Below are 23,056 nucleotides of genomic sequence, written 5' to 3' on the forward strand. Positions count from 1 at the left end.
TAAATGAGGTCTAAGTTTCACAAGTGAGTGTATGCATTTATAAGTTTATAAGCTCTAAGTTTCACAAGTGAGTGTATGTATTTATTAGTTAATAAGGTCTAAGTTTCACAAGTGAGTGTATGCATTTATAACTTTATAAGCTCTAAGTTTCACAAGTGAGTGTATGTATTTATAAGTTAATGAGGTCTAAGTTTCACAAGTGAGTGTATGCATTTATAAGTTAATGAGGTCTAAGTTTCACAAGTGAGTGTATTTATTTATAAGTAAATGAGGTCTAAGTTTCACGAGTGATTGTATTAATTTATAAGTTTATAAGCTCTAAGTTTGACAAGTGAGTGTATGTATTTATAAGTTAGTGAGGTCTAAGTTTCACAAGTGAGTGTATGTATTTATAAGTTTATAAGCTTTAAGTTACACAAGTGAGTGTATGTATTTATAAGTTAATGAGGTCTTAGTTTCACAAGTGAGTGTATGTATTTTTAAGTAAATGAGGTCTAAGTTTCACAAGTGAGTGTATGCATTTATAAGTTTATAAGCTCTAAGTTTCACAAGTGAGTGTATGTATTTATTAGTTAATGAGGTCTAAGTTTCACAAGTGAGTGTATGAATTTATAAGTTTATAAGCTCTAAGTTTCACAAGTAAGTGTATGTATTTATAAGTTAATGAGGTCTAAGTTTCACAAGTGAGTGTATGTATTTGTATTTTAATGAGGTCTGAGTTTCACAAGTTAGTGTATGTATTTATAAGTTTATGAGGTCTTAGTTTCACAAGTGAGTGTATGCATTGAGTGTATGCATATATAAGTTTATGAGGTCTTAGTTTCACAAGTGAGTGTATGCATATATAAGTTTATGAGGTCTAAGTTTCACAATTGAGTGTATACATTTATAAGTTTATAAGCTCTACGTTTCAAAAGTGAGTGTATGTATTTATAAGTAAATGAGGTCTAAGTTTCACAAGTGATCGTATGTATTTATAAGTTTATGAGCTCTAAGTTTCACAAGTGAGTGTATGTATTTATAAGTTAGTGAGGTCTAAGTTTCACAAGTGAGTGTATGTATTTATAAGTTAATGAGGTCTAAGTTTCACAAGTGAGTGTATGCATTTATAAGTTTATAAGCTCTAAGTTTCACAAGTGAGTGTATGTATTTATAAGTTAATGAGGTCTTAGTTTCACAAGTGTGTGTGTGTATTTATAAATTAATAAGGTCAAAGTTTCACAAGTGAGTGTTTGTATTTATAAGTTTATGAGGTCTAAGTTTCACTAGTGAGCGTCTGTTTTTTTAAGTGTATGAGGTCTAAGTTTCACAAGTGAGTGTATGTATTTATAAGTTTATGAGGTCTAAGTTTCACAAGTGATCGTATGTATTTATAAGTTTATGAGGTATAAGTGTCACAAGTGAGTGTCTGTATTTATAAGTTTATGAGGTCTAAGTTTCACAAGTGAATGTATGTATTAATAAGTTTATGAGGTCTAAGTTTCACAAGTGATCGTATTGTTTTTATAAGTTTATGAGGTCTAAGTGTCACAAATGAGTGTATGTATTTATAAGTTTATGAGGTCTTAGTTTCACAAGTGAGTGTATGTATTTATAAGTTTATGAGGTCTTATTTTCACAAGTGAGTGTATGTATTTATAAGTTAATGAGGTATACCGGTAAGTTTCATGAGTAAGTCTGTGTATTCTATGTTGATTTGGCCCCTTCGCCTCTGAGACTGCATTATGAAAGGAGCTGGAGTTTGTCCCAGCACTCGTACCATATAATCTTCATATACTCACGTACATGTGGACGACTTTTAAATGATATCTGCAATTTCTAGCTGTTTTTTATATAAATATTTAATTGTATTTACATGTGGTTTTGTGCTGTTGGTTGGGGAAACCGAAGTACCCTGAAGTGGTGATCGTAAACCAAACTCGCTTGCGCTTTGAGTGGGGATTGAACCTTGATCACTGATCTGGATTTTGCGTGTATTTTGAAGTTATTTTGCACCAAGTGGCCATTAAGAAGGAAACATTTAACTTTTAGCCAAAGAAGGTAAATTTACTCTTTCAGCGTTCCTCTGATCGTCATCCTCTGCATGGCCTGGCCAGGATTAAAAGAAATGATAACACTTCCCAATTTGACTGAAAACGAGGATAATTATTAAAATGTGATATAGTAATAGACCTATAAGAATATCAATAAGATTTCAAATATAACTCAATGTTTGTTCATATGAAGCTTAGAAATAGCATTGGATTGCGTGTAGGGTCAGTCGGGTAAAAGGCAAGGTCACTGTTATAAAAAATATTGTCCACTTGGTGACTTGAATTAGAATGGATGTTTCGTGCTGAAATTGTATGTGTAGGTAGCATAATTATGAATCAAATTGTATAATACTCTTTCATTTATAAGAAAACGTTACATACAGAACCTCTTTATGTAAAAAGTGCAAAAATGTATTTGATACATGTTTTGCTGAAAGGCGACTGTCAATTTGGCTTGACTACTTTAAAACTTTGTTTTCATTTTTTAAAGCCCCTGTACTTTGTTGCTAAGCGTTCGTATTTGGTGACATTTTCTTAACTATATGCATGCGTTTAAACTAGACATTGCTTCAAATAACACCTAACAAACGCCATGTGGATGTGCCTTGAGGCTGGTTTAACCAGGTATTTTGTACGTAATACAATACCAGCGCAATAGGATGACATGTACTGATTTCCAAGTTTCTGTCATGTGAAACTTGGATTGAAATACATTGAAATCCCCTTGTTTCGGTGTATGTTAAATTGTTATCAAGATACATAACTTCCCTGACTTTGAATTTGCATATTTGTTAAGGTTATAATGTAAATGAGCGTTTTCTAAATTGCTATCAAAGTACACATCACATTTTTACTTTTAGTGTCTAAAATCATTTAAATGTTTACATGCATTAAGATGAAACAAACAAACTGCGCTCGTTTGATAAAGAGAAAAAAAACGCAAAATCTAAAAATCAAATGAATAAGGAGTTATTAACAGTTTGACTATTTTCAAATTGTATAAGCCTTTTGCATACTCTAAAAACTAATATAACATTTTCTAAATGAGGGAAATATAGCGTTTTAATAGACTCAACTTGATAAAACATATTTGTTGGCAAGTCATCATCATACCATCATATCAAATTCATGCATATAAAAAGTACAAACAAGGAAAACCATTTAATACTTTTGAGTGTGGTTTTCGTTTAAACATGTGAAACAGAAAACACATTTATCCCTAACGAAAGCTAAATTTTTGTATGTGAAATACAATCGTTTTGATTGCTGAGATATTATCAAGACTGTAGCTTAATAATTACAGCTTGTCATGAACGTTTAGTATTATTAATTTCTCCATATATAAAGATCATGCGGCGTCTCATCAGGGTCTTCGCTGTTTGCTTAAAGGAATTTCTGTACGAAATATTCTAAATATAGACATAAATATACTAGACATCCCTAATTTTGGAAATAAATTGATCCAATTTAGAAGGATGGGAGAGTCCACTAGGCATAAATGGGTTAACACTATTGCCAGATTCATGACTGATGCAATCAAACTCCGTGATGAAAAAGTAGAAGTATTTGCTGCTTCTTAAATTAATATTGTATGAAACCGTTAATATATATTGTTTATTTATTACTTGTTTTTCTTACATAGCTGTCAATACATTTACTTTTGCAAAGGATGTTTGCACACTTTACATAGTAATTTATGTTTATAATTGTGTGTTTTTTGTATTGTACTGACGCACTTTAAATACAATTTTTTAACTTGCATGTTAATTGTCAAATGCATTTTACCGATGTTCCAATAAAAAACTTGAAACTTGGTGAAAATGTCTTGCATGCAATATGTAAACAAATCGTTAAAAAAATACAATACAGAATAGCAGAGTAATGTTCTTTGTTATATGTGTAATAAAGATATCCATGAAATTTAGGAAAACACATTTCACAAATAAAGGTTAATTCAAATGAGAATGAACTAATCGTCCTTTAAATTCAAAGTGTCAAACTTTAATTGAGCCGCGTTCTGAGAAAACTGGGCTTAATGCATTTGCGTAAAGTTTCGTCCCAGATTAGCCTGTGTAGTCCGCACAGGCTAATCAGGAACGATACTTTCCGATTTTATGGTATTTTTAGTTTCAAGCAAGTCCCCTCTTACCGAAAATCAAGTTTAGGCGGAAAGTGTCGTCCCTGATTAGCCTGTGCGGACTGCACAGGCTAAACTGGGATGACACTTTACGCACATGCGTTAAGCCCAGTTTTATCAGAACGCGACTCAATTATATCGGAAGAAGTAACCAGCAAAAAACTCATACGTGAACCGAAACACCACAAGTACGTCATGGGAAATCCCCGTAAAATCCGTGTCTTATTGCTTTCGATTTTTACCGACGCATCAACAAATTGTCATTTTTCACTCGAACGAACGGGCAAGTATTGTTGTTTATTAATCTTTTCTTTAATTATTAAAAGTTTGTTTCGCCATGTTTATCTTTTGCCATGTTTACGCATTAAGAGTTTTAATATTAGTAGATATCCATACAGGTATTCGACCGTGTAAAAGTTATAGTTGTAAATATTATTCAATGTTATGCATTCAATAAAGCTGATATTTAATGCATTTTTTTTAAAAAGAAATATTACTTATTCATGTAATTTTCATTAAAAATATAATTTATTTAAAGCATTTTTAACATTGGACATTATCTTCTTGGTCGACGGGAATCTCCGTTGCATCCACATTTCGTGTGTTTTAACTTACGGCTCTAGATTTAAGAAAGAAATATGATTCCTTGAGGTGATAAAATGATTTCTTATAGATTAATATTCATTCAGTAATCATTAATTGTCTGCTTCACTGCATCGCCAGTGGCCAGCAAAAGTTGGTAACATCTGTACAGTCGTGTACTCTTCGCTGTTCGGCCGACTTTATGGACGATCCGTCTTTTTTAATCATATTATCAAGCAATTTAATTAAGTTTATACAATACCTGGAAATGATTTTACTCGCATTTTTTTTCTACCGATGTTAATAGTGTAAAAACGATGCCTCGGACGATTTCAAAATTGGTTCCGGTCCGTTAATAAACACGTCGCCAGGAGGCGGGGCAATAGTGAAATATTGTGAACACTCTGAGAAGTCTCGTGTTTTGCTCAATAATCATGACATTGGCTCAGAACATTTGGCTGTAGAAACGTGTTTCGTTATTGCTTCAGTGAAACCATGTTAAAACTTTAGAGTTCACAGTTATTGCTCAATCTTCATAAATGTAGTCAAAACTAAATAATAGCTCAGCGACATTTCTAAACTGTGTAATGTAGGGTCAAAACAAGGTCGAAATGTTGATTCAAAGACATTGTTTTTGAATACCCTGTTGACCGTACTTAATGCTAAATTTCTATGAATCTTTGTCAGAACATTAGTTTTTTTTCCTAATTAGGTCAACATTAAAAAAAAGATTTTGCTTCTTTGGGCTTTAAATGACATAAAGTCCCCTAATAAGAATAACGTTCTCATTAAATAGATATTTTCTTAGTACACATGCGAATCATTATAAGCTTAGAATTAACAAGATATATTGTTCTGAACAATGTAGTTTCTTATTTGATTGTCGTATTTGTCACATTCTAAAACGTTTGATACAACGTTGTATTATTGCAAAAGGCGCGGCAATCATTCTTAATTCTTGATACATTCAGATTGCAGACGTTTGAAGAAGTACATGTTGCTTTAAATGATTTCAAGACGTGGGTAGGTCAATGGGATCAACCTGCCTCTCCGTGCGAATCAGGGACAAAAATAAGGTATGTTCATGAATGTGTTCATGAATCCGCGTAATCATCATGATTTTTTTATTTCACCATGGCTTATTCTGCAACAAATTATTAGCGGGACAAAAACTTTGAAACAGTTGCGAAAGCTTCAAGAATTGCTCCAGAAAAATGCTTGAGCGGTAATGCGCGATAACACATTTATGATTTTTAGTGTGAGCGTTAGCTCACACTAATGTTACAGACCATATTTTGGAAATCAGTATGTGCTTAGAAGCCTTAGCTACGCTATGGAAAGACAACCACTGCCTGTTGCAGCAGACGACAAATGCTACGACATTTCTGATTTTATAATGTTTTTCTTTTAACGAGAGTCTCTTGTAAGGGGAAGACAATTTATGCATATGCATTAAGCCCTGTTTCCCCAAAATAAAGCTTAAATTATATTTTGTATTAATGATTTAAAAAAACAACACATCTGGACCTGTGCTTTAAGACACACTCTTTATAAATTTGAATGGGTTGTGTTCATTTAAAACTTGCAATATAAAAAGCTATAAAATAATTTTTGAAACTGAGTTGCGTCTAAACTTATACAACAGCGAACACCTACAGTGCCTTCAGCGCTTTGATTAGTGTAAGCGTTAGCTCACACTAATGTTACAGAGCATATTTTGAAAATCAGTATGTGCTTATAAGTCTTAGCTACGCTATGGCAAGACAACAACTGCCTGTTTCAGCAGACGGCAAATGCTATGAGCGTCTGCTAGGAAAGATAACCACCACATTTGCCTGTTTATAGTTCACCACTGGTACACTGCAGTGGGTAAATATGACTAATAGTGTTTAACAGCTTGTAAGACGAGATTTGCCAGTCTAGTGTTTATCATTGAAATCTGTACGTATTGGCTGCTTTCAGGGAAAACGGGGCTTAATGCATGTCAAATAAGATTAGCCTGTGCATACTGATTAGCCTGTGCAATGCGCACAAGCTAATCAATGACGACATTTCTGATTTTATAATGTTTTTCTTTTAAAGAGAGTCCCTGGTATTGGGATGACAATTTATGCATATGCATTAAGCCCTGTTTTCCCAAAATGAAGCTTAAATTATGTTTTTATTAATGATTTAAAAAAGCACATCTGGACCTGTGCTTTAAGAAACACTCTTTATACATTTGAATGGGTTGTGTTCATTTAAAACTTGCAATATAAAAAGCTATAAAATATTTTTTTTAACTGAGTTGCGTCTAAACTTATACAACAGCGAACACCTACTGTGCCTTCAGCGCGTTGATTATGTAATTGTCCAGGTAAACCCCATGTTAAGTACATGTTCAATATTTCGGTTCAACAATGGAACTGCACGTGTATAATATTCTTTAAATTTGGTATACACAATTATTTTTTCTGTATGTTTCAAAAGGTATAAGGTTATTTTGCTATTTTGTATGATGTTAAGATTTTCGTAAGCCTTAGAATAAGCAGATTATGTTATAAGACAAATAACAAAAGATCATGTTAGAATCAAAACCGATTGTTATAAACCGTTTGTGTCTTGTTATAACCAACGTTTCATCGTTTCGATAATTGTTCCATCCCCACTTATTCCTCCTCAGCTGAACACCAACCCGTTGATAAAAGTTGTTATTCGGAACTCTTCAGTCTGGGTTTTTCCGATATTTGAGCACGCGCGGTAGGTACAAACAAAAGTTGACTAGCATATTTTATAAGAGAGTGAATCAATAATTTCTCTTATTGCTTAGTAGTAAACACTACTTTTTCAGCTCAAACGTTCGTTATAGTTGATAACAATACCATGATTTAATAATTTTTCTTTAGATGAACTAATCTCCATCGTGTTTAATTTGTAAGGATACTATGTAACACGATATAATGCTGCATGTACATGTAAACAGCTTCGGTCACGTAACTATGTCATTGCATATACGGTGAGTAGGCCTGGGCATACAGTTTTAATGAAAGATTGTCAACGAAACTACCAAGACATCGACTCAATCGTATATATATTATACTATTCAAATATATTTAAAATCATGCAGACAAGTACCAAACAACACAAGTCCATTCGTAGTACTATAACTAATATATCGTTCCATATCAGTTGGATATTTATATGTCTATTGATATAGCTCTATTGTGATGCTTTTCTTTAACAGAGGGGGTAATCACGTGACAAACAAGATGGCGACGTCCATGCCGAGGCAGGTATTTTTCGTCGTTTTATACCCTGTATTACTTGCATTATTATTTTTTATTCCGCTCACTTTCCAGTCATATTAGGAAGAAAGTTACTGGCTTTTATTTCATAGTAATATTCGCTCTATATCTCGACTTTACTCGGTGCGAAATTTCTTAGCGGGATGACCTAATTAGGGCTCCACTAAGAAAATTTGCGGGGAGTAAAGTCGAGATATGAAGCGAATTTTAATACGAAATAAACGCTTATCACCTTTTTACTGATATGGCTGGAAAGTGAGCGTCATTTTAAAAAATAAACAGAAGTAATAAAGGGTATAAAACGGCGAAAAATAACTGTCTCGGTATGGACGTCGCCATCTTGACTATCACGTGATAACCCCCTATGTTTAATCTAATCTGAAAAGTAAAGAAAATTATTCGCTAAAGACTAAAGACCTTAAGATAAGAAGGCACATCACTAACGAGCTTTACCATACATGACTTTTATTTGCTATATCTATAAAGCATGCCGAAAAAATAGAACATGAATAATGTTTTTCAGAAGAAATATTGCATATGTCAAGCCGTTTGTTTAAGGTCCTTCATTACAATACAGCTGACAAAGTCTGTTTTTCATGTCTTTTAAGGATGTTACCTACTTGACCCATTCGTATAGGCGGATGTAAATCTGAACGGTGTATTTAGTCTTTAATCCTGTATTAAACGTCTGGCATACATGAATATCAGTGTTAGATCTGTTATGTGTAATTAATAATAATAATAGTAATAACAACAAAAGACTTGAATTTTGACATTTCCTAAAAGAAACACTACTGTCGTTTAAATACTTATTATCCACTACTGAATGGGAAGCTAATCGGATAACGACGTTACTGGTCATCACTGTATTAATGGCAATGTTTGTACCTACCGCGCGCGCTCAGAAATCGGAAAACCCCACAGCGCGCGAGTTCCGAATTAAATCTATTGTCACAATAAATCACGATATCGCTCGGTTGTTTAAAAAATAATTCGTGTACGTTATAGTTTGTTGTCGAATAACCCACGGCCGGAAGTTTAGATGCGTAGGTATTAAATACACCGGATTATTACGCTGGTGGAAAATGTATCGGCATGTTTTGTTTAGTTACAGCTCCGCCCATCATTATTGCGGAATAACCCATAGACGATTTTCTTCTTTGTTTATATAAAAGTTGGCACGTGCCGTGTTAAAATTCTAGATGTACCTAAAATGTCCTTCTGAAGCAAATTTATGTATACACCAGCGTAAAACTTTAATACTATATCAATGTAGCTTTTATAATAAAAACATATTTATATTACATGTAAGTTTTGCACAGTCTGAATGAAACACATATAGTATAAAAGCGTTTAAAACCAAAGACAGGCATATTCATTTGATTAAGATGAACATGAACCTGTCCAGTGTGTACTGTTATTTATATGGATCTAATATTGATGTTACATTTTTTTCCGCATTTATATATATATCAATTAGTTTCTAATATATTAGTATGGTTTATCAAGGCACGGGTTTTCGACAAGAAGGAACTATTCGTGTCTGAAGAGGGTGCAAAGAGTTCATTTCATCAAAGCGGTCGAGTGAAGAGAGTAAAAACAGTACACAATCATGCAGGTACATGTATATCACTTACGTTTGTTTTCTTTTTATGGTTTATATTGAAAATAATAAGCACAAACAAACGTTCTCAGGCAGATAGGTCAATCAACAGAAAATACCGATAGATAGTCATACGGACGGACTTATAAACGGACATATTCAAGAATCAACTTACCGGCAAACAAACATTAATGACAGGCGGACTTGAGGAATCGTTCGAGCGGACGGGCGGGCGAACAGATATACAGACGGACATATAAACAGACAGGCAGATAGATGAGACTGACTTATAGACTTTCAGACTTAAAGACGGAGAAACGGTGTACAGAGGTAATACAAATAAGGGGACCGACTGACACACAGACAAACCGCATTTATCTATCGACGTATGTTCTGTTGTTTGATTGTATATTAAACACACATCCTTAACCCGGAACAAAATTAGAGCTGTCTTTAAAACAAAAGGAATCAAATCAAATCTACAACAAAATAATTAAAAACTGACTTTAAACAATTGTGTTTCTATCATATCCGATTAATTTGTATATGCACACTCATTAATATTAATCAGTTCTCATTTACATGTTTACCAAATGTTTATAAAATAAGACTTTGAATATTAAAACCCAAATATTCGGAATATAAATGGTTTCATTTATTACACAAAATGTTTTTAAATAAAAAGTATTAAAGTAAGATGCCTTAGTAAAGAGTGATCAAGAAACCAATAGGAATATATATTGCAATATCAGAAAATGCCATAAACACTAGTATCAACAATATTATATAGTCATGTAGAATCTATATATTCCAAAATGATAATAATAATGAAATATCACCACTGATCAAAATGAAATATGTTCATATCTAGATTCCAGAGAACTTCACAGAACTTTCTATCCGGATGACCGAAGCACTTGCTGACAGTGGAGCCGGGAATGATACTGTCATGGAGCGGAGAAAAGTTTACTTGTGGAGGGAGCGCATGGAAACGTTATTGCACGGAATAAATGGGAAACGTGTTGAGTGTTTTCATTTCGGGAGCCAGTCGGAAGGGACCACCACGCCCGGTCTCCACTCTGATATTGATGTGCTATTAAGTTACAAGTTTGCTAATATAATGAGAGACTGGGGAGACTGGGAGGCTGGGATGTGGAACCTTCTGATGCTCCACGACGACCTTACTCCTCCTCAACAGTACTTGCTACAAGCCATCGATAACGGATCACCGGAACCGGAGAGCCGATTGAGTGATATCTTCGTAAGGAACGACCATGGGCAAGTACTGTTGAGCGCTGAACAATTTAAAAAGCGCCTCAAGGATCTGGCGAGGGAACGTGCAGAGGCAACCCAAAATGGACCTTCTGTGAGTTATATACCTAATTGGGATATGGTATGTGCATTTCACGTACGCAAACCTCTTCCTGAAATACAACACTGGATAAACAGATGTAGAGGTAGAAACTGGCCATCTGCCCAGCTCCTTAATGCTGCACGGGTAACGTCGTGTTTCCTGGTACCAGCTGGTCATCCAGACAGTGAATACAAGCGCGAAGAATGGCGCCTATCTCCGAATCTTATAGAACGAATGCTTATGTTTAGCTTTAATATGATACAAATAAAATGTTACATTTTTTTGAAACTGATGAAAAAAACATTATTCACTCAAATTGTTGGAGATTCTATAACAAGCTATCATTGCAAAACTATAATGTTTTACACAATAGAAAGAACTCATCCTTGTCTGTGGGTCGAACATAACCTTATGTTTCTACTTTGGCGTTGTTTACAAGTGTTAAGGAAATCACTGCGAATGGGACGGCTGCCGCATTATATCATAGAAGGAGTGAACTTGTTCGACGGAAAACTCTCTAGAGTGCAGCAGAGACGCCTTTTAGTGTATGTTGACTCCATGATAAGAAACAACTTACAAGATGTATTTTATATTGATATAGATGAAATAGGATGTCGGTTACAAGCGCGTAGTGTTCGGCGAATTGGGCAAGCTGGGGAACTTGGGCGTATATGCTTAAGTAACAGCATCAGCTTACTGTTGAAGTTCGATTGCTTGGCTAGCTTATATATGTCATTAAGGGGTTTATTAAATAAAAAACCCAGTTCCAATACAACATTCGAGAAAGAGATACAATGTTTACTACGTAATGCTTTTGAGTACTGCACCAATGTCAGATTGAAAAATGTTGCTTTAGAATTAATCAAACACCTGTACTCGTTACACATTTCAATTCAAGCATCGAAATGTTTGCGACTGCAAAACGCTGTTGAAAGCGACATTATAAGACGTTTCCAATATTCCTTAAACTTGGATGTAGCTTCTAGTCGCTTAAAGTTGGCTTCTTTATTGTACTGTAGTGGACATATTCACGCGGCAGTTAGAGTGTTGGAGGATGTGGAGAGGAGGTATTACAGAAAGGTCAAGGCTGTGTGCGGATGTAGATATATGAAAGGAGAACGTGATCGCCGAGTGTTAGGTAATACACTATCAGGTAACTGTGTCAAAGGATGCAGTGAACTGACGTTTGCATTATGTGTCAAGTTTTTTAGGCAAGAATCGCACTGCATTCCTTTCATATTATTGTTTGAAATGAATCGTAATATCACTGAAGAAGAAGTTGCACAGAGGGATTTCGTTGATAAGCAATGGATGGACAGCGCTGAGGTGGATGCGCTTCCGTTTCTCTATTATCTTCAGTATCTCACTTATGGAAGACTCGGCGAACGTAACAAGCAGATTCATGCATGGAGAACATTGGAGTCATATTTATGTGATGCAAGAACTAGCATCAACCGGCATCACAATGAAACAGCACTGAACTTGGTGGGACACATATTTGAAATGGAAGGATACTATTATTGTGCGTTATATTACTATAGAGAATCGTTAAGTGTTTATGATACAAACAATGCTGCTAACTTGCACGTCCAGCGTGTTTTGCGCCTTATAAGTGGTTAAAAATACGATGCAATCATGTTTCTGGTGCATTTTATTACAGAATGTACTATCCACTATTTTAAGGATAAAAGCTTTGTGATTAGTTAGTTTGCTATGCTACACGTATTCAATGTTATAAAATGTCAGAAAACGCAATGTATGAATAATTTCATTTTTGTCTCAAAATCTTGCCATCGCTAGTAGGATCTAATGTATGCGAAAAAACTGTTTAAATTGAGCAGCAACCTTGTTGTACATTATGTGGATCTTACATGCCTGTATGCTTATTAAATGTTTGTTGTGAATGTATGTCTTGAACATAAATACTATATATGGAGAACGCTACGTCAGAGATAGGCAGGTTTGACTTGTTCAATCATGGAGGCTAGTTTGCTGACAGGATAAGCTTCAATTCAAGACACTCAGGCCAGTTTTGTTCAAATGTGTGCGTTTGTTATTAGCACGTTTGTCTTATCCGATGCAATTGTTTTGTGTCTTACTCTTTAGTTATTGGTGGCTTGCCTTATATAAAGGAATACATAGTACAATAACGGTTTTCTACCATTTATGGTGTAGCTAAAAATTTGCACTATGTTTTCTTTTTAGATTTAAAAAGTATCCATATTGTTGAACATGCCAATCAAAACAAAGGAATCTAAATAATCTTAATCTAAATAAAACGAAAATCCGCATATGTAATTAAAGAGCGCTCAATACACATTATACAGTTCAGAATTTATTTCCATCACCTCCAGGCATTGTAATCAGTCTAATCGTATAGTGACCGAGCACAAAAGGGTCCCATATATATTCTTTTACGCATACAATTAGACAGCCGATATAAAGAAGTATTTTTTGGCGAGTGTCCTAAATACTTTCAATGAACATTAATACATATTTGAAGTGTCAATGGAATACCTATAGTAGTCACAGAAAATAATCACTATTACCTGTATTTAGTATTCCAAAGAGGACCTTAATTATGTGTGGAAGTTTATTGTATTCGTGATTTCCCCTAACTTCGTCGAGAGGAGCTGATCACAGATCCTTTAGAGGAGGAAAAAAGGGGATCGCGTGGCATATTAGGTTTGTTTCCGAAAATGTTTTTGATTTGTTCCTTGAAATAAAAATAATGCATAGTGGTCTTACGGCTCAATGATATTTGTATTGCTTCCGTCGTTTAGTTTTATGTTTAGATGGTCGATATGTTGTGGGAGGATGTTTATTGTGCAGCTATCAATCTGTTAAGCGACATGGTCACTAGGGCGTAAGTAGGACACAGACAAATGGGTTTATGGGTATGATCCCTATTCGGCCTGTCATTGATTCCCTGTTTATATTTTTGCGATGCTTGTTTATTTTTGCCCAGATAGTAGCCTTATTTATTCGCATAAGGGCTTTTAGTCAGTTCCCGAGGTGTGTCTTTGAATTTCTTTTAGGAAGTTACGTTCCTTTTTGCATCGAACAACTAATTTAAGTGTGTGATCTTTCCATGTTAAATTTTATCGATGGGTCACCCGAAGGAACTTGATAATATCAAGAAACGGAATTTGTATGTTACAATAACCCCAGTACTACTAAAAAGCATACTACAGTGTTCCCCGAGTACGGAAAATACGCTTGATGACACCCGGTATAGAACTGTACCCGAGTTTTATCCCCGCCCAAATATCCGATTTCGTAAAACAAGCTACCGAATAATGCGACATTACGAAACAAACCCCTCTTTGAACATAAGCTACGTAAACATGCTTTTTGAGTATGAGTTTTGATAATAAAGAGGCCATTTTACAGAAAATTGACATAAATATTAACTTACTTAATTTAAAAAAAAAGAACAGACAACGACCGATTTATCTCTTAGTATTCCCGAGTACGTTTTAGTATATTTTCCGTACCCGGGGTACCATGTAGTATACTTAGGAGTACCCGGGGTACTTTTAACTAGTACCCGAGCCGACAATGACCGTTCGAGTGTTATTTGGCCATCGTTGATGCAACCTCCGCGCAGAGATTTGGCGGGAACCAGCATAGCTGAAGCGTTCAAGGACCGACAACTCTGCGTGGAGATTGTCGTTCATGAAGTAAAGGTTGTTGTTAAGGCATTTCAGAAGATATTCTGCATTTCCGGCACATCGCGGATTACATGGCGCGTTGTTGTAGTGGTAGAGGTGGTATGTTTGTTGTTGATGCTGAAGTGGTTGTGAGTGGTTGTGTTGGTGATGACGGTTGATCGCTTCGTATTTGTTTGGAGTGCTGGCTGATTGAAGATACCTGCGGTTGTTGTTGGGATTTGGATGTTGTTTTGCTGTTGTTGCTTTTGATAATGATGATGGGTGTTTGCAGATTGTTGTCGTGGGCTCATTGATTCGGTTAGTATCGCTATCGTTCATCATTTTTTTAAACGGCTAAGATATCAAATTCCATTTAACCGACTAGAAGTTCTCTATATTCGAATTTTTGGAATTGGTTTAGATAGTATTAATGTTGTTATTTGTTTCATTCAATTTTTTTCCATGATCTTCATTGCGTAGTTAAGGTAAGTCGGGCATTATGTATATGCCGCGCTGTAATTGTCGTTGCAACACACACATTTTGGTTCGATCTGTTTTGACGCGTGTGGTAGGTGTGATTACCTGCTCAGGAGCTCGTTTAAACGCCGATTAAGCGCGGCATGTCCGTAAAGCGCGGATTTAACATTTAATCCTAGTAATTTTAGTTGCGCGTATTTTGATTTATCAAATATGTTCTTTCCGCTCGAATCGCGTTTGTCTACCATATATTGAGTTTGCTCTCCGATAAGCGCAGTCGTTGGTACACGCGCTTCTCAACCAAAATTGAAAATCTTTCAGAGAAAACTAAATTGCTGGAAAAAGTCCCAATGTAAGTAAATGTTGTAAAAAAATAAGGTAGGCAAACAGGGATACACTACCGATCCATACATAATGTAGCCTCAGGACCGGAAGGACCAAAAAAACTTCGAAATACACACACATCCTATACGGAGGTTTCGGTAGTTCGACCTCTGTGCATGAACGGTGTCCATTGGGGGTCGTCATGGTGAGTGAAAAATAGATATGGTCACCGTGAAAAAGTGTGCATAATAACACTACTGCTTATTCCTTCGAGCATACATTTTTTCGCGGTTCAATCGTTTTGGCGCGTTATGCTTAGGTATTTATGTGCGGTACAATTGTTTTGGCTCCCGACACTGATATCTGTCAGTGTCAGTGTCACTCTGGATCAGCAGACGATTTATTGCTTTAAGCATATCTTACGGAAGATTCCGGAAATAGTCGATGTATCACGATTGCCGTCAGTGTATATAAAACTGCGCGGGCAACGTAGAACGACATCCAAGGCTTCATATTGCACATCTACACTTTTCCTTAGATAAGTATATGAATTGTATTTAATCATTTTTTGAGGAACATATGTGCTTTTATTATTTTATTATTTGAAGCTTCTATTACTACTATTATGTTTCATTGATTTGAGTTTGGAAAGCTAAGAGTTAAAATTTAAACTGTTCAGACAAGTACCGAATATGTCTTAGAATTCTTACGTTTGTGGTTTGTGTTTCGTTTTAGTTTTCGTCTCTCTGAACGTTCAATGGTCGTCGACGGTTCCGCAGGTTTCAATATCAAAGACGTTAATCGAGACGTTATTTTCGACGGTAGTAGAAGTTTTGTGAACATCATTGCGTGCTCCATAGATAAAAAATAAGTTCATTTATAGATCTTTGCGCATTCCGTAAAGGCGAACAATAGTTGCTACTAGTGTCGGTACACAGCTTCTAACCTGAATTTTACAAGTTGAAAAGAAGCTGCCATTACAAGATATATACATAACATGCCATTACATACCTAAGATATCTCTATATTACCCATCTAATGGACATAAAATAAAGAACATGCCGTAACCTGCTTAAAAAACAACAACAACAACAACAACAAACACAAACTGTTATTATTTTAAACATGTAATGTGTGCATGTGCGTTTTAGCTGTGGACGTGAAAGCAAAATAGCGCAAGACCATGGACTTAAGTTATAAATGTTCCTATTCATATAGCAAGTACTTCCCAGCAAAAAAGTTCATACATTTTCAAGTACCTTTTAAATAGGAAATATTCTTTGATTTTGAGGCTTTACAAATATTTGTTTTGTATAAGCCGACAGAACCTTATTTCAATGTGTTACGTTGAATGTTTTGTAGGTTTTTCAGGTTCAGGTTTTGATTAGTGTTACACTCAAACATATTCGCAGAAAAGACGTTTACATACTTAGAGACACATATTTGACCGATTTATATCATGGAGCATCCTAATCAAAGTCGGAAGCAACTTGTGTATAGGGGAAGTAACTTGTGTTTATCGAAAGAAAATTTGTATAAAGGGGAGTGTTTAGTAAAGAAAGGCTTACGAACAGAAGGTTGTTCTGCATACCGCAATATTTTAATACTATAAAAATCCAAATGGAGAAAACTTAAACATCGACTTTGAAGAAGCTTTAAATATGCGTGAGAGATAAAAATGTTTGCACAAGAGTTGACCTTATCAGTTAATATCGACAGGTGGATGACATTGTTTACCACGAAAGTTGCTAAAACATAGGCGAGATATCCATGAAAATGATTAACATTGGGTTGATAATGTCAGTGTTAAGTTGCATTAGTATTTCGGATAAAGGCAGGGTGCGGTACATTCATCTGAGCATTGTTAAACGTGCTAAAATGATGTTATAATAAAGATAAAAAGTGCTTGTATCATAGTTGAAATGAACTGACTTTTGAGTCGGAATTACAAGTACAGCCGTTTAGTTGGTGGTCTGGATGAGTCAACATGAGAAGAAATGCGTAAGTGATGCAGTTACAGACAAATGCTACTCAATTTGTTAAGAATTATTATGAGAAATTTGAATATTGACAGCAATTTCTTTACACACGTGAAAAATAAGATCCTTATGATCAAACAAGTGAAACATAAGATTTGCTTCTAAAAACATTGTAATACTGTTGCAATATGTAGCTAACAAGTGATAATTAAATCTATCTACTAATGAGACTTGATGTCTATTATTATTAATTTTTATCTGAACGCGGACGAGAATCGTTAAATGAAAAACATAATTATATAGATGCTATCTTTTTAACAGAGCACGAAAACCTTCAAATATTGAACGAATTAAAAATCTATACAATTAAATCGATTGTATTTATTCAGCATTTTTTCCAGCCGCCTGATCTTTGCACTACTTCTGGCATCGACACTTGCGTTGGTTGTTCCAGTGTTATACCAAAGAATATGGCGATTATTTGTTCGAGTCAGCGATGATGATCTGAGTCAGCTTAGACAACGATCGCTAGTGTTCATCAAAGTTCACAAAACCGGTAGTTCCACTATAGCCAACATCTTGCAGCGTTACGGTCATAGGAACGAGTTGAATTTCGCTTTGCCGAATAAGACCGTTGGGGAAATCAGATACAATTACTTTGGAGGAATTGGGGGAACATTAGATCGATCGAAAATGATACCGTCGAAAAAGAATCGGCCGAACAGCGGATTTAACATTTTGTTCAATCACGTCATCTACAATTGGACAGCGTTTGTTGAAATATTCCCGCCAAATAACAGTAGTTACGTCACAATGATACGAGAACCGGTGTCGCATTTTGAATCGGCCCTCTTGTATTTTGTCCACGACAATATTTTCAATGTCGCCACAGAAAACACCACAGCATACTTGGAGAATCCGGCGGCGTACGAACCTGAGGACGCTTACATTTCGTTTACAAACAACCGGCAGGCGTTAGATCTTGGTATTCCTCCGCGGCATCTGAGGAACGCCAAATACGCGGAGACGTACATTAAACTGCTCGATAAAACTATGCATCTGGTCATGATTACTGAATATTTTGATGAATCGTTGATCATGCTAAAAAGGAAGTTTTCTCTACAGCTTCGGGATATTATTTACATTCCCAAAATAAAAAGTACCAAGATTTTGATTTTAAATTCAGTAGCAATGACCTGGCTTTGTTGAGGGAGTGGTTGTTAGCAGACGACATGATTTACCAACATTTTTATTTAAAATTTCACCTGGCGCAAAAAGACGAACCACAGATCATGGAAGAGACATCTCATTTTAAACAAGTTCTGGAGAAAACGTGGACATTTTGCGAAGGAACCGAACATACAAATCGTCTGCTTATAGAAGAATCTCAATGGAATACCCGCTTTGAATTAACGGCATTGGATTGTGCATACATGAACCTGAGTGAACTTGATTTTTTAGATAAACTTTTGCACGACCGTTGATCTTAAGGATTGAATCGAAACATACTCATTGAGTTATAACACTGAGCAGAAATTTCGTCGAATATATATTTTTTTCGTCAAGGCCTAGACGTTTCGGATTAATGTTTGCGTAATATAACAATGACTTAGTATGTTTTATATAATTTGCGTAAGTTTTATATATATCATATCAGTCTATATGTGCTGCATGGTAATGGAATCGAAAACCTTTAGCCAAAAGCAGTCAGACAACATATTCGGCAAAAGAGTGATAGGTTTAGTTTAAAACGTGTTAAACTCCGGTGAGCGATAAGGGCTCTTAAATTATGGTTCGTCTTATTATATATTTTAAGTGTGGCAAATTTCACTGTTTTATTTCTATGGGATTCCTTAACAGCGAAAAGATGTCAAATAGACAAAGAATAAAATACTATTAATAAGAAAATAATGAATAATATTTAAATATGGTTTTATTTCAGAATACATTAGGCTTTAAGCCCATGAGTACACAAACATAAAATACACAATGTAGTAAACCGTGGTCAATGACATACAGGTATATATATATATATACTATTTTAGGCATTATAAGTTAACAATTTGTAACGAAAGAATTGGCAACTCTAAAGACATTCATATTCAAAATAAACAAATATATTGAACATTTATATATTAAGGTAATTATATAATATGCATATTGTAAAGTCTTATCGTATTCAAAATAAACTTGAATGTTCTAACAATGTGAAAACATATATTTTTTATTGATTGACAACACATAGACAGTAATATGTGGAGAGAGGCTATTGATAATATAATTCAGTTCTCAATTTAGCTGCGTTAAAAATAAATGTTGCAAGATTTTTAATTGTTTTAGTGTTGTCAGTTTGTAAAAGTTCGATAAATTTTATCATATTTGTGCGATTCCAATAATATCTACGTATATATTGTATATAAATATGAATAATAACTGTGTTTGTTTATTTGTGAAACAACTCCGAATAGTCTAATTGCAAAATTATTTTAGTTTTGGCTGATTGTATCCCAAACAAATAAACAATCCACGGTGTCTATGGTTTAAACGTTCTCTAAACACATTCGTTTCATGGTGATCAACCTTTCTTTAAGGCCATATTGAGGTATGCTGCAGAGCCAGTTTAGTCTACTGGACATAGAGGTATCGTTACTTAAACAAACTTAATTGAACTATGAAAGTTAAAGTAACTATCAATATTACACATCGTTACATTAAAAATTAACAAATTGACGTCACGAGCGGGTCTTTATGCGTATCACGCTGGCAAATATAATAATATCGGCCGATGGACCCACTTTTATATCTGAAAAGAATCGGAGTGCGCGGCTTCAACTTACAAGCATGGCGTCCACATTCAGTCCTAGCAGACAGTGATATATAATTTTTAAGACAAACGTCAACAAAACAATAGAACATTAGGATAATTAAACGCAATATATAATAATTCACTATCGATTGCAACTTAAACTGTACTGTATGTGAGTTTTTTGACACTCCGTTTTGGCTTTAACAGCAGTCATAAAAACAAAATTTAGTAAACGACGCGCTTACCTCAAAGAAAAATTTGATCCGATGCATATGACAAAACAATTACAACGATATGTACTTCCACTTAATATTCGTCCATACATACGTTTAAACCACTCTATTTTTTGGAACTGTTTGTATCGAATGGTAACCATTCTGACCAAAACCACGATTTACGTAATCGAATGACTAATCGGAACAATTTATTTTATTCCCTTTATCTTTTATCCCCCGATTAAATACGTCAGACCCAGCTCTGCCGTGTGTTAATGTCTAATTATTTACCATATTAAATGCAGTTTAATGTACTTCGATTGATTTACATTCAGATGCAAGCAAAAAAGCCATACGCCAATCAGATAGAAAACCCATCTTCATACACGTATCTCTTTGCATGTTTACTATATTATAAGGAACGTGCTAAAACTGACATACAATTATAAAATTATTGTTACAGTACATTAATACAATATTGAGTTATACAAGAAATCATATCTTCTCAAAATTGGGGGTTGATATCGCAAGAAATAATCAAGTTGAGAAGAAATATGAATGTCTCTTGAGACCTGGATTGATGTTTATCTCGATGACATTTGTGACGGCAACTGGCAGGAGGCAGTGTGTATATTATTAGCTTAATTGCCGAAATAAATGTTGTTGTTGTTGTTGTTGTTGTTGTATACAGTCATGTATCGCGCAGGATTTTGTATTAGACCTAATAAAAACAACAGCGTATGGTTTAATGTAGATGCTGACATATGTAGATAAGCCCACATGTAAATCGTCGCATTTTTGTGCGATGCCTTAACAAAGAGGTGATAGACGTAAACGGAATACATAGCAAAAGTATACTTCTAAACCAGTTTAATTCTTTTAGTATTACTATCCCGAGAAAGGTCGCGGGAAAGAAATGGTTGCTCTATTACTGAATGTGTAGCTGTAGGTGTTTACAATTGATATAAATTGTTTAAGTACACAGTCATCGTATATCATATTGTGGGTGAGTATTGCTAGGCGAATAAAGTCGTCGGAAAGAATTGGGCATTAAATATATTTACGCTCGAGGAGATGCTTCAACTTCAAATACATCTTCACAATATTATGAAATAAAATGTTATGAAATACAAATATATAAGTTGTCACACAATATGCATGGATACTTAAAAAGTGCAACATAAGTTTAGACCTTTTAAGGTCGATTGAACAATAATATTAACCGTGCATACTTTGAAGTCATTACACATTAAGCTTATGAGATTTCCGTTGTTTGGAATACAGTCAATACAGTGGACGTTTCGAAGTCAGGTATAGTGATTACTTTTTAAAGGGACTGTCAACCACGACGACGAAGAAAAGAAAAATGGTAAAAAACCGTATTTTTTACAATTATTAGTTTATCTTGATTAAAATATCACGACTGGTATATTACATTACTTGAAAAAAGTTGTTAAGTTTCATATTTTCAGTATATTCGGTAATAAGTTTTACTGGGTATGTCTACCCGCTAACTACCCCTTTTTACTATAAATAACGCCAGTAGATTGATCATCATCGTCACGTGATAAACACAGGAATGCAGATTGTGCATGCTTAGTGAATTGTATATTTTTTTATATATAAAATGATCAATCTACTTGCGTTATAGTGTGTATATCGTTATGTCACCTATTTTCGCGATGTACTTTCGATTTCACATCGCGAAATTGTTTTCCCTAACATACTGTAAATATGAACTTTTTTCAAGTAATGTAATATACCACTCGTGATATTTTAATCAATATAAACTTATGATTTTAAAACAATACGGTATTTTACAACTTCTTTTCTTCGTCGTCGTGGTTGACATGCAGTCCCTTTAAAACGTTACCTAATGTTTGAGGTGATTATCTCAAAAGTACATGGTGATTCCGATGATTGTTAGGGATTTGTTCTTGATGAGGATGGCTTCGTCCAAATTTAATTCGTAATCAACCTTGCCAAGGTTAAGAATGTTTCGGGCTTGAAAGAGGATGTCACTTCGTGTTTTAGTGAGACCCTTGTTCAAGTACCACCTGGCGTATCCAGATGCTTTAAGTTTAGATCTGAGCATGTAATGTAGACCTTCTGCCGAGATCGATAGCCCGTGAACTTGATAACAATTATTAATAAATAAATAATAATAACAATAATTACAATAACAACGATTACAATTTTTTAATGTCGTAAAACGTGCTTTAATGATAGCATGAATTAGGCCATAACAATGTCAAGTTAAACAGCGTTATAACATCAAACATTAATTAATTGCGTTACATTGAATTTTATCATACCGCTGCATTGATATCTGCCTGATATAACACTGCCTGATATATGTTTTTTATATCAGTTCAACAGGAAGTTCTTATATCAGTCGATGAAAGGAGGTAGGTCATATTACTCGGAATCAACTATAAAGTAATAATTTTTAGTAAAATCGAATCAGATTCAACAAAACAAACAATTTGATACCAATATCACGGTGCCTATACCACGTGACTTTTTAAGATCTGTGTGGGGAGTAAAATATCAACAAAAGCGCGACGCTGGTAAGATTTTTAAGGATTACTTTTTTAATATTTTACCAT

At 34.7% G+C, this 23,056-nt stretch overlaps 2 protein-coding genes across 2 annotated transcripts; both read left to right on the plus strand.

The window, feature by feature from the left end:
* The first annotated feature begins 5,720 nt into the window (after positions 1 to 5,720).
* On the plus strand, positions 5,721 to 13,048 carry LOC127862152 (uncharacterized). Its single transcript, XM_052401145.1, has 3 exons — positions 5,721 to 5,828; positions 9,546 to 9,654; positions 10,511 to 13,048. Exons 2-3 carry the CDS (start codon positions 9,649 to 9,651, stop codon positions 12,611 to 12,613), a joined length of 2,109 nt encoding a protein of 702 aa, XP_052257105.1. The 5' UTR covers positions 5,721 to 5,828; positions 9,546 to 9,648; the 3' UTR covers positions 12,614 to 13,048.
* A 3,488-nt stretch (positions 13,049 to 16,536) lies between these two features.
* LOC127862159 (galactosylceramide sulfotransferase-like) lies at positions 16,537 to 19,356 on the plus strand. The gene is made up of 2 exons (XM_052401161.1): positions 16,537 to 17,448; positions 17,828 to 19,356. The coding sequence occupies exons 1-2, from the start codon at positions 17,435 to 17,437 to the stop codon at positions 18,633 to 18,635; spliced, it is 822 nt and encodes a 273-aa protein (XP_052257121.1). The 5' UTR covers positions 16,537 to 17,434; the 3' UTR covers positions 18,636 to 19,356.
* Positions 19,357 to 23,056: the final 3,700 nt, after the last annotated feature.

Source organism: Dreissena polymorpha, chromosome 16, assembly GCF_020536995.1.
Source record: "Dreissena polymorpha isolate Duluth1 chromosome 16, UMN_Dpol_1.0, whole genome shotgun sequence".
Classification (NCBI taxonomy): domain Eukaryota; kingdom Metazoa; phylum Mollusca; class Bivalvia; order Myida; family Dreissenidae; genus Dreissena; species Dreissena polymorpha.